The sequence below is a fragment of the Anopheles moucheti genome, chromosome 3 (assembly GCF_943734755.1).
Source record: "Anopheles moucheti chromosome 3, idAnoMoucSN_F20_07, whole genome shotgun sequence".
NCBI lineage: Eukaryota > Metazoa > Arthropoda > Insecta > Diptera > Culicidae > Anopheles > Anopheles moucheti.
This window is the reverse complement of record NC_069141.1, coordinates 91,020,062-91,033,150: the sequence shown is the minus strand read 5'-3', so window position 1 is coordinate 91,033,150 and position 13,089 is coordinate 91,020,062. Positions and strand designations below refer to the sequence as shown.

Below are 13,089 nucleotides of genomic sequence, written 5' to 3'. Positions count from 1 at the left end.
ATGTAATATGCAGTAGAGCATTGCTTTTTAACGGAAGTGAACACACCAATCTACGGAATTATGTTCCACGAGCTCTTCCAAGCGTATTAAGTACGTTGCGCCGTCCTATGGGCTTCTTGTAATAATAAGGTGTGCATCTTAATCTTAGCCATATAAGTACATGCAAGTATTTTTTTCTTTTCGGCTAATCCGACATCAACCTAGCGAACTAATAAATAGATTATTAGGGGGTAGGCTATTTGACAATAATCACAATTCCTCCATAATATTCCCATTCGAATGACCATGCCGTATTGACAGGCCGACCATATCAGTATTGAATCTGAAAACATTAGAACAGTCCGTGCAACTCACCTTCGTGCGTAAGTTGGTCGCCGGAGATGGTTTTTAGTCTTGAACCGGAAGAACAGGCCGACTGAGGTGTCGTGACCGCAGATGACGATGACCAGTCACCATCCATAGCTTTCGAGGCGCTGCGTTTGAATTGCTCTAAAAAATTATCGATCTGAACCTCGATCGAACTAGGTGTACCTGCCGCCATAGTCAATCTATCACTTGTATCCACTTTATCGTACTCTATATACGACGTCACTCGTAGAACAAACAAATGATTGCCATTTCCCTTCGATGCCTTTTAAATAGCACACACGCAATCACACAGTACTCATGAGAAAACACTAATGCCCCGCACTATTCATTCAAACAGATCAATAAATAAAAGCCTTTTGGCCGCCTTGTATCACACAAACCACATTTTATTTACACATCCTACAACTATTAGAAGATTTTCACTACCTTTCTCCAATTTGCATAACACGCAAGATATGGGGCGCGTTCAACCACCAAGCACTTGCTTCTGCTGCTCGGTTATCTTTACATAATCACAGAAAAAGAATATTTTGGATCCAACTTTGATGCGGCTCTATTTCACTAAGCTTCATCATGATGCTGGACTATTAGCTATTCCTAAATGTACACTCTATCATTAAGAACACATAATATGACTACGGAATATGTGCTAGAACACGCAATCTCACACCGCATCCGCAACCTGCTCACTTTAGCTGCTCAGCTGCGTACAGCATCACACCCACATTTGGTTTTTCATTAGATCCGAACTGTTCAAAGTTCTCGACACACTTGACACACTTTTAAATGCTTTTACACTTTACATTATTCAAGTTCAGCGGAATTAAAGCACCCGCTAATAATTTTATACACCTGCCGAAACAAACAATAACTCCATTTTTGTTTTTTTTTTATTCTCTCTTTTGCTATGCTATTCTCTTTCAAGAGAGCAGTTCAGATTCACGGTGAGATGGCATCGGTCATATTAGCTGACACCGTTCTCAGGTTGTATGTTTCTTAATTTGAAACTGTTTCATTTTGCATGAAAATTGCTGACATTTTTGTTGGTTTTTGAACAGAATGAATTCTCAAAATCCATTTCTGTTCTGGATTCCTGCTCATTGTATTGCTGACTCAGTTCTTTTGTACTAACCTTGAACCAAAGTCCGTATGTCAACAATACAAAGCGCATCATCCGTGGTGCTCCATAATCCGGGTATTCCTTGGATTGGCTGTATTTATAGAACTATGTGAAACAACCGCTCAGAAAATACCGGCAGAGTTTCGCGAATCGTATCATCATCACCATCATCTCGAGCTAAAGCGCGGCATCACGGAGTCTCGTGCGTGATGCTTGGGTGTTTTTAGGTGCGCAGCCTCATCTGTGAAACGTGCTCGTGCGAAATACCTTTGCTAACTAATTGACGCATCTCTGTTTTCGTTTAAAGCTGTTGTTTTCGTCCTTCGTCGTCCGATACTGATAAGTCCATCGATATCGGCCTCTAATTGCATCTTCTTAATTGGCCATCAGTGCAGCATCATTTCAGTGCCGAAACATCAAGTTCAACGCACATTTCATAGGGAAATAATAGTACACTATCCAGCAAAATGAGCAGTAAGTATACAGAAGCTAGAACCAAACAATTAACCAGACGCAGTGTTTCGTAATAATGTAGAAGGTCCGACTAATCGCTACGGCGAAAACAGTGTGAAGCAACAACAGCACCATTCTATCCACGACATGTGAGATTTAGATGTCAAAGTAGGTGACCTAGAGTGACCTTGAACATACTTTTTGAAAACAAATGCATGTTTTCGAATAATAGAAAAGGAAATGTGGTGTTGTATCGAAAAGTGCAATGCTTTATGCAATAAAATATCCGTTGGAACATTTTTATACCATTGGTTTATTGGTATGTTTGTAAATACCTGACCAATACAACGAACATAAAATACGAACATATTTTAATTTTTTTAAAAATCAACTTAGTTATTAACATTACTCATGCATATTTAAGGTTTCCGTTTTCCAAGCGAAGACGATTGTAAAACTTATATGCGAATCGAGCTCTGAATGAAGAATCGACTGGTGTTTCTCCCGCATGGTACCAAAATTCTAAATTTAATCTTGCGTAGGTTTGCATCGTTGGCAACAACGTTGGAGTTTGCGTTTGGCTTACCGAAAATATCTTCGGCTTTTTGAATTTTACCTCTTGACGCGATTGCTGGCGCCTATCTTTCAAACCAAATATCCGTAACCGATTGATAGAATCGCACCGTCCATAATTGTTGGGAAAACCGGTAACGGTGACCGCTGTTGCATTTAATGTTATCAGCTGCAATTTAAAAAGTTCTATGTTAATCTGCTAGTGTTTATGCTTTTCTACCGCCCAAGACCAGGGTTGGCGCCATGAATAACATTCATCAGAAACAGAGATAGTGCAAATGATAATGAACGTCACAAAATGTCATCAATGGCAACATAACATCCTTTACGTTTGCTTCTTATCAGTGTCGTCATTATGATTGTTTAATTGTGTTCAAATAGATGCAACCGCCATGGGGATTTAGGCTCTAGGAAAGTAACTAGGTGGTAGATTATTTTTTTACTATTTCTCTTTCTTCCTTGTCGCCGACCGATTTACTATCATCTCAAGTCACTGTTAAAATGGCCTTGTTGCCTATTGTTTTGTTTGTGCTTTCAAAAGCAATATAAAGCACAGATTAGCAACAGGTATTAAGTTTCAAAAACATTAATAATTTCTTGAATTTTTATCTGACGTGTTGATTTTGTTTCAAATTTACGGTGTTGATTTTTATGGTCATGTTTTTGTTAAACAAAATAGGTTGCTGGCGAATGCACCATTTAACATTGGATCGAAATGAGTGCATTATGTTGCAAGGCGGAGTAATGGGCAGTAAATCACAAAAAAATTCTTTGGCCAAACTGATGTACTTTCTATTGACAAATAACATTTCAGTCTCTCTCTCGCATTTCTTCCCAATTGATTTGATGTAAACTCTCTGATATTATTCTCTAGTACAAAAGAAAACCCTTATCTGCGAACACGAACCGTTGTTACAAAAATAAATTCACACCACTAATTTTTGAACCACCCATGTTATCACATGTTAATGAAACATCATACTCAACGCATGTGTTCTTCTTTTATTTGAATATGATTACATCACACGAACGTCTGGGAAAAGTAACAGTTAGAATTTTGTTGTAGCTGTAATCTAGCTTTCAAGGTTATCAAACCAAATATTGGCATTGATAGAACTGTTGTCACTTATCAGGTGGGGTCGGCCTTTATTTAAGAATGGTCCATCATGTTGAATGATCATGTGCAATTGGTACATTAAAACTGGCCTTTGTTTCTTTTATTCTAGAGTACGCCTGGGTCACTTTAGCAACCAACGATTCCTACTCGCTGGGAGCTCTTGTTGTTGCTCACTCACTGAAACGTGTTCATACTGTACACCAAATGGCCGTACTCATCGCGCCTGGAGTATCGGAAGCAATGAAGTAAGACGCTACTGCTTCGTAATCAATTCCCTCCCCCGGAATCCAATTTATGCGATCGTATTTTTTTACAGAACAAAGCTGCGTGCTGTATTCAACGTAGTAGAAGAAGTCAATCTACTCGATTCGAAGGATGCAGCGAATCTAGCACTTCTGAAGCGCCCAGAACTGGGGGTTACGTTCACGAAATTGCACTGCTGGCGTCTTACTCAGTTCGAAAAATGCGTTTTTCTCGATGCGGACACACTTGTTTTGCGTAATAGTGACGAACTGTTCGAGCGAGAAGAACTGTCGGCTGCACCGGATATTGGCTGGCCGGATTGTTTCAACTCGGGCGTATATGTATTTAGACCCAATTTGGAGACTTTCTCCAGTTTGCTGCAATATGCGGTGACGCACGGAAGCTTCGATGGCGGTGATCAAGGATTGCTGAATGCCTACTTCTCTGACTGGGCCCACAAGGATATTCAAAAGCACTTACCCTTCATTTACAACACGTCCTCGGTAGCGACGTACTCCTACTTGCCTGCATTTAAACAGTACGTGTAAATGCCGAGTGTAAACACAACGAATGGACTAATGAAACTTACCTTTCACGCTGTTTCAGGTTTGGACAAAATACCAAAATTCTTCATTTCATCGGCACTGTCAAACCATGGCTGCAGAACTTTAACTCTGAAACACGTAAAGTGTATGTGCCTTCAGAGTATCAGCATCTGGCGAACTTTCTTCAGTACTGGTGGGACATCTTTGCCGAAGATGTCCATTCAAGGCTGAGCCCAGATATGGTAAGTAATCACATTATTCGCTATTGCTATCCTACCAAAAGCAGGAATCAGATGCACACATTTTACGATGCGGCCTTTTGTGAAAAGTCTTCCCGCTGTCTTTCTCCTTTCGATCGTATACAAAGTGTATAGCGTGTGCTTCCTGGCATGCCTGTCTTTGCCTTTGGCAATCCCCGTTTTTATTCCGTTTAGAACTTTCGTTACTTCGAGAATGTATTCCAGAAGGGCATGCAAAGGGTACACAACACCCTGTTAAGTAACATGCAATTGGCACACAATTTAATAAGCAAAAACATTCTAATTAAATTTCAAGTCTGAACCTATTTCCGTTTGGAAAGAGAGTATATTACTCAATACGGAGGTAAGAGAACGTATGAGCACCCTGAGATGAACTTATTGCCAGAGTAGTTTAGTTTTGCTTTTGTTTTTTGCTTTTTGATTTGAATATTTTTGTACTATGCTTTTCATCAGCTTTTGCAAACGCTTTTTATTAATTATTCATTATCATTTCAATTGTTCACGTAATTTGGCGTATTAAACGAATGAAACTTCGTCATATATTTTGTTTGTTGGATTCCCGTAGGTAGAGCTTTGCATTTGCACACTATTACTGTAATGAAGAGTGATGCTTTATTGCTTGTTTTCATAGTATTGAAGCCATTAATTGTTGTTTTAAACTATTAGTTGCCTTTGTACCCATAGCAAAAGTATTGTTAAAATGCTTTCAAAAGTAGTTGCTTTACCCACTCAAAAGAAAGCAATATCATTAGGCCACTACTGTTGGTTATTGAATGTGTGTTGCATCTTTCTTTCTTACCGGATTTCACTGCGTCGAGTAATATTTTAATCATTACAAACAATCATAAAAAAACGTGACAACATACAACGCGCACTGTACATGTTTTGGTTACGGGAGGTAGAGCTTGTTGGTAATGGCTTCCAGAAAAAAGGATACAAACCTACATTAATTGTTTGTAAATGGTTTCTACACTACAGAAAACAATACAATGTGCCTGTGATAATGTCAACGCTAAAAGAGGATTGTGTCAGGAAATGTTAATCAAAACAATAAAAAGGCATTCGCACAGCTGATAAAAGCTGGTACACAAATGAAATCTAATACAGCATCATACGAGCAAGCTGAAACATGCATTCGAACACAATTGCTCGCTTTTTCCCATTATTACTGCCTCGAAAATTCGAACCAACATTCAATTCCAACTTAATTGTCTTAAAACGATTCGGCTAATGCATTTTTTTCGTTGCCACACATCTTGTCATTTTCTCGCTTCTTTTTTTACATCCTTTCCAAAACTATCCCGATTTTCTAAACCCTTGTGCATACACAAAACCCTGCGCAAAACCCTAGAATGGCCTCGCTGGGGCGATAGCTAATGTAACGCTTGGAGAACCGCGCACTTCGGAACAGGACCGCATTGAAGAGAAACTGCGCCGACAATACTGGGAAGCGGGCAATGCAGAGTATGTTGGACGTGACGCATTTAAGCATATCTGGGCCAAAATCCAGCAAACCATGGATAAAGGAAGCGAGCTCGAATAACATAATTTTACCCTTTCGATACATTTGATGCATTGGATTGGAATGTGTGTTATACTTGCCGAGTTGAATTTGGACGAAAGTGCTCTCTGCTGGTTGTTGTGGTGCTAAAAAAGCAACTGCAAAGTCACACCTTTAGCGATACATGATACGGAAATAAAGGATTACACCTACATTAAATGTAGCATAGAAGCATAACGAAATGTAATTTGTCAACTATGAAACAGAACAGAACTCTCCTCCACAGTAACGCAAAACGTGCTTGCAGACTCAGATGCTTGCGCCACGTGCCGTTGTATGTATGTTGTCGAACCGCTTATCATATAGTGCATATGTCCTTCTTCAATGTGACTTGTGATTTAAGTTTATTTTTGCTTTTAATTCGTATATGCATGCGTGTGCGTGTGATTGTGCTAAGAAGATTTGAGTTTTATTTCCTAACAGCAACGAGCTTTAGCTCACTGGATTAAACCTTTGCACAAGGTTAGTGTTAATCAATCTCGTTCAACGCCCTTGAGTACAGTCTATTTTACTCATGAAGCAGATAATGATAGTCAGATGTTATGTTGGCAATATGAAGACAATTACCAACAGCACCACCACCAGCAGCAGCAAAGAGAAGGGTTTGTCGTTTCGTATGATCCGGAAATGGGTTATAAAGATCCCTGGGAGGATTACGTGCAGAGACAGGAGCGCGAAAAAGTGTTGCGCAAACAAGAGGAGGAACGATTGTACTTCCAATATTTGAATGAACTACGCGCACAAGAACATAGAAGCCGCACACAGTATGAACTATCACTCGTAAATGCACAACATGAACATCATGAACAGTCACCATATCATGATATACCACACTATGCTCAACAACCACAGCATCAGGATCCGCCCAGGGGTGCTGATGGTGGTCATACAGAGCATGATCATGATAAAAATGCTTTCCAGCGTACAGATCAGTGGGTCGATAGAATGGTTCAACAGCATCAAGAAAACGTAGGTCACTGGGAAAAAGATTCTGGGGAAATGATGTTCGCTGTTCGACACCAAGAATCACCTAGCTTCAGTACGGTTGACTACAATGCTGGTTATAATATGAGCAACAGAATAATACAGCAAGATTCGAATAATAACATCACAGTTGGTGATGGTACTAGTAACGCCAATGCCGCCAATAAAAGTACTGATTTGGATGAGCACAAAACGTATCCTCCGAGTTCCTCCTCCCAGCAAGAACCAACCAACCAACGGAAACCAAGCGAAAACGAGCGGGAATGTGACGCTGGTGGTAATGTTGGGGATGTGGTAGGTACCTTACAATCAATGAACGTCAATATCATCTAAAAAAGCATTCCTGGGTCATAGTCTTCAATTCGTACTACGCTTAATGTGTGTGTGTGTGTTCATTGTTGCTCTTTACATTTATCCTGTTTATTATTTGCATGAGTACTTTTAGTGGTTTAGCCTGTAACTTTCAGGACTATTCTAAATTCTGTAACGGAAAGCCGTCCATTAATGCGAGTGTATTAACCTCACGCGTTGTTGCATTTTTGTTCCCAGCATTTTCCCTATTCATTTGCGTGTGTAGCTTTCGTGTGTGTGGTGTTTTGACTCCTTCTCGGCTGTTTTATAAAAATTGTGAGTGCAAAAATTAGTGCCACGCCTGTGCGGACATTGTAATGCATAATACAACCATAATTAAATTACTTTCTATGGCAAGACATTTTCTTTCATTTGCTTGTTTCGCTCAACGATCCGTTGCAGTGTATTCCGAACAACTACTCATATTCATAGAAAAAGGTGAATTCTGTATTTAAAAAAAAAAATGGTTTATAAAATGCTGTATCATTTCGATATCTGTAATGTTCATGTTATGTTTTGTGTTTCTATCGTACAGTTCTTCATTTCCCGAAAAACCAAATTAGTTTAACGGCCTTGCATTGTGGTTGTTCCATTACAGAGTGGTCTTGCGGGAGCATTGGCTCAGTTGCATCTTGGTGAGGCGAAATCTAAAGAACAGGAAGCCTACGAAGAGCACATGAGACGCCAATGTTGGGAAACAGGTAACATCGATTATATGGGTCGCGATTCGTTCGAAAACATTTGGAAACGCATTCAACAAACCCTCAACTCCGGAGCCGGCACGGGTGCCGAAGATAAGGCGGAATCCTCCTCCACCGTGGAGACTGTATCCCCCGCTCCAGCACAACGCACTAGTCGCCGTCCATCGCGATCACGTTCTGCGACGCCGAAAAGGGATCCGAAAGATCGGTCTCCTACGCCGCAACCGGAAGATAAAAAACCTGTCGATAAAAAGGAAGGTAATTGACCCACCATCATCATTGCCTGCATTCACCGGCGGCACCAGTCAGGCAATTGCTTCCAACTAACCAATATCATCCATCGTTTAAAATTGTTTTCCTGCTGTGTGTTGTCTCCCTTATCATACGTACGTCGTGTCTCTAATATTGTTACTATGACCAGTATCAACGTGTCACCATATTCACATTGGGCCATGCTACCAACCGTGGAACCAACGTTAGTTTAAACACCGACTCATCCGTCATGATTGTTGGTCATTTTGTTTTATTATATTAGCTAATCTTCCATCACAATCAACTGTCGCACAAAAGAAACTTTCAGAAGATATAGACAATTTATATGAAGTAGCTGCATATATTACTTACTGCGACATGAAGAACGGTTCGATATATACACGCGTTATGTTGAATCAATAAGCTGATTTAGTAGGAAAAGTAACTTACACTGTACACATTTTATTGGTTCTTACTATTACTTCACACCTCTTAGTGCCATTAGCTAGAAAGCAAATGTAAACAAATTAAATCATAGAAGAAATCTGACATAAATAATCAAACAGTTTACCAGCTGTACAAACGAACAGAACGACGAAACAAGAATCAAGAAAGGAAAATAACACTCATTGTGAACATAATAATGAAACAAACAATAAATGAAACGCATGATACAAAAGAAAAAAAAAGGACGGCAAAACAAGAATAAACATTAATACTCGCTTTCGTCTCATCTTTCGACAAGGTATAAAAGTTAAGGCCCTATTACTCGTGAAATGGTACATTCATTTTTTTTTAGCAAATTGTGTAACTGTGTCCCCTAAAGAGAATTCATTCTAGTAAAAATATATGTAATCATTATTGTTCCTGGTTGGTGTTGTGTTCTGTAAGCGTTCATCTTACATAAAACGTTGGTGTTTTTTTTTATATTTCAGAAGGATTAACTGTGAGCTAAACGAGTGATATAGAATACATCAGCATCAAATAATGGGATGTTCATATAGTATTTTCGACGTTGTTTTTACTTCTCATTATGTGGGTTACATTTTAATACTAAAATCATAGTTTGAAGCAAATTAAAAAAAAACTACATGTCAACCTTCCTTCAACACACAGAGGCAGTGACGATCTGGTGCAAGAAATGTGGAATGACATTGTCCAACATCAGTAATTAAGTGACTAGAACAACAGAGCTCTGTCTTATTCTGTTCAATTTAGCAATTCCACCTAAGAGTATGGAGAATTGTTCATCTATAACGTGTTTTATGTTTCAATTACTAAACATTATTTGAGTGAAACTACTGAAAAAAGTTGTTATTTTAGCAATCTTGCATTATTAAAAATGTTGGTGCCGCTCATGCAATAGTATTCAAACACTAACAAGGATTTCCTTTTCTTCTTAAACTTTCTTTTCTTTCCTTTTATTGAACAAAAAAAAACAACAATGACCCAAAAATATACTTTCCATTTCCCAACTTCCGCATCCGGAACTGTGTCACGCGGGCCACGTTTGAATATGTAAACCCATGTCCCTTTTCTACTATTTTGGTATTGCTTGCGCGCTTTTTTTCTTATACTGGGAATAATGCTGTATGCATGATCCACTTACACTCATCTGGTTTTCTTTACCTTTGTCTACGTTTTGTGGGCTGCTTTCCATCACCAAACCCATGCAAACTATTTTACTACAGTACTAGTCGTCCCACCGCCGATCATTGCGGAGGAAGACGACGTTGCTATCAGTTTATCATCGATCGAAAGTACCCATGCGATGCGAACCCAAGCAAAGTTGCCGCCACCAATTCAGTACGATCCGACTACCAATACGACAACATTGACCAAGAAAGTCTTTGCAGGTTATCGGCAGATTATAACGACGAAGAGTCCAGAAGGCAAAACCCGTACGCACGAGAAACTCGTCTACGATCCGTCGATTGAAGATGATCAAAAGTCGGACAGAGAAGTTGATCAACCATCTACGGCACTAGATGCTTCTCAGAAGAGTTCGAAACACGACGTCGTAGATGGTGCTGCTACTGCTACTACTGCTACGCCTCAGATAGCGAAAGCAGATGCAAAAGAACAGTCCCAGAGGCAAGCTGCCACAAGCGAAAATGTGCCACCAAAGAAGGAAAGGCAGACGCCAAGTACTGCTCCGGAGGCCAGTAGTAATGTCAGCGCTTATCAACCGACGATTCCTAAATCCGCTCCAAAGCCTGTAGCTACACCTGCGGCACCAGCGCCGGTCCAGCAACAGGTGGCACAGGAATCGATTGCAGGTAAAACGAATGCATTGGCGGACACGAAGCAACCGGTCAAAGCATTGCGCAAAAAACGACACATCTCTCCACAGTCGCGACCACAGCAAACTACTACAAATGCCGCGTCGATCAATCAAGCGCCAGGAAAACCATCCCCATCATCATCTTCATCATCCTTAACGTCTGCTTCGCGCAATGACCCACCGTCTAACCAAAAGGCTTCCATCGCTACTGCCATTTCGTCAGCCATCGGATCGCCTTCACCGTCAGTATCGCCCAACATGGCAAAGACGAGTAACAGTCCGATCACTCCGAACAAGTCCACTGCTTTAGGTGATGAGAAAGTATCACCAATTTTAACATCATTATCACCAGACAAGACTCTTCCACCCGTACAGCAACAATCATCACCTCAGCTTAACACGCCGCCTTCTGCTCAAACGAAACAGAATCAGCCAGTTTCGGAAGGTGTTAGAGTTGGTTCGCCACCAGTGCCTCCACGCCGCAAGCGTGAGTCAAGAGCAACAAAGTTAGGTAAAATTTAACAAACGCCATCCCTTTATAGCGCTTCCATTCGAATCATCATTTTCTCTGTTCGCCATGACGTTTTTACATGAGTAGTATTTGCGGTGGAGCAATTGCTAAACATTCAAAAACCACCGCGCGTACAGGCAACCCGAAGCCTTGATCACCATTCTTTCCATCAGGCGCAACAAGCAAATCGAAAAGAGCTGACGATGTAACAGACGTTGCGTTTTGCAAACAGTTAGCATTATTAAAGTGGTTGAGAACTTCAAGAATTGGTAGTCCGTTTTCAAAATTTACCTACAGGAAGGAGTCATCTATTGCCGCAATTCAAATGGCTCTATTAGATACTAACCGACACGATCGATCCTTCGATATGGATCGATACACGCAGATGATGTAACTGTAGGTACAATTCTGAGCCTGTATTGAACTCTGAAAGCGACGAGAACTTCAAAATTATGGTTTCCAAAATTTTGCATCCAAAATTTAATGCTGACACGTTCAATTCTTCTTCGATATCAATTGACTATTAATTAGTGAATAGATGCTATCTTCAAAACGAAGCATTATATCAACATACTCGAATAATTCTAAACAAACACAATCATTTTCCGTTGTACGGCTACTTCTACTTACTCATGTAAAACGATTCAAACGCATAGAACCTGGTCGACACCCTGGTATGTTTTTTTTTTAATTGTGTAAGGCTGTCTTTAATAAAAACAAAACACACAATTTGTAAATTTCTGTCCGTTTAACGTTCTCCTTATTCATTACGATTAACAAATCGTTCAGTGTTTTGATTCTTATAAGTTTCTTATAAGTTTTTTGTTTTCCCGATCGATATGTTGTTGCTTAGTTTTACTGTGTTCACAAATGTGTCCCTCCTGTAAATCCTGGCATTAATTTTAGACGTTTTTTTTCTTTTATTGCGTAAATATGTATTGTTTTATTTCCCTGCCGCCTGCTTAACGCTAGCCATTTTGCTCTCTGATTTCTATACAAATCTAACTTATAATCGATTTTATTCTCTCGTTCTTTTCTCTTTTTTCTCTTTTCCGTCACTTTGTCACAATGAAATGTCCTTATACTACATTATTCGGTTCACGTGACATACCAATCGTTTATCGTGTTGTACCTATGTAACGATCTACAAATGTGATTCACCTGTTTGTATCTTTTAACTCTCGCTCTCTTTTGGCTGCTCACATAACGATTGAACAGAAAAGACAAAGAAATCAAAACTTGTTCAATTGTTACTATCTTGTATTTCTTGTTCGAAGAAAAAACGATGATAGTGTTTCATTTGAATTCACTTAATAACGTAACACGCTTGAACTGTTCAAACCAAATATCGAAATATATATGGATGACAATTTAAGAAAACCAACAAAACAAACCCCCTTTTCTCGTATAATATAAGTGGTACGTACGTTTTACGATGCTCCTGGCCTTCGAAATGCTTTACTCTTTTCGCTAAAGAAGATGAATTAGGTTTCATTTCGTCCCTTCATGTTTTCTTCACATTTATACACTTACATATCTTTACAATTGTATATATATATATATCACTGAATAATCCTTACGACGATAACACTCCTTTTTCCTTTTCCAATTTTTATTCCTACCAGCACGACTCATTCGAACGTTCTGCACTATTTTGTGAAAAAAAGTAAAAGCTTGGTGTAAGAAAACAAAACTTCTCTACTACCTGCATCCGCCGTCTGTTTTTATAACGCTTTACTACATTTACTACAGTGGAGTGGTTAAA

General features: G+C 39.5%; 2 protein-coding genes across 5 annotated transcripts in view; one reads left to right on the top strand and one right to left on the bottom strand.

Moving 5' to 3' along the window:
• Nucleotides 1-1,209, bottom strand: part of LOC128303363 (guanine nucleotide exchange factor DBS) — a 28,107-nt gene extending 26,898 nt beyond the window's left edge. Inside the window, exon 1 of the mRNA XM_053040294.1 lies at nt 355-1,209. Coding sequence (XP_052896254.1) covers nt 355-541 — 187 coding nt within the window. The 5' untranslated portion in view covers nt 542-1,209. The remainder of the gene's footprint in view (nt 1-354) is intronic.
• Nucleotides 1,210-1,583: 374 nt separating this feature from the next.
• LOC128305540 (glycogenin-1) lies at nt 1,584-13,083 on the top strand. Of its 4 annotated transcripts, XM_053043036.1 has the most exons (8): nt 1,584-1,716; nt 1,797-1,963; nt 3,742-3,877; nt 3,949-4,413; nt 4,482-4,662; nt 8,175-8,535; nt 10,221-10,808; nt 12,950-13,083. In XM_053043036.1, exons 2-8 carry the CDS (start codon nt 1,957-1,959, stop codon nt 12,982-12,984), a joined length of 1,773 nt encoding a protein of 590 aa, XP_052898996.1. In that variant the 5' UTR covers nt 1,584-1,716; nt 1,797-1,956; the 3' UTR covers nt 12,985-13,083. The 4 variants fall into 4 exon arrangements, with proteins under 4 accessions (XP_052898996.1, XP_052898995.1, XP_052898993.1 ...); XM_053043035.1 differs by lacking the exon at nt 12,950-13,083 and having other exon boundaries at nt 10,386-11,993; XM_053043033.1 differs by lacking the exon at nt 12,950-13,083 and having other exon boundaries at nt 10,221-11,993.
• Nucleotides 13,084-13,089: the final 6 nt, after the last annotated feature.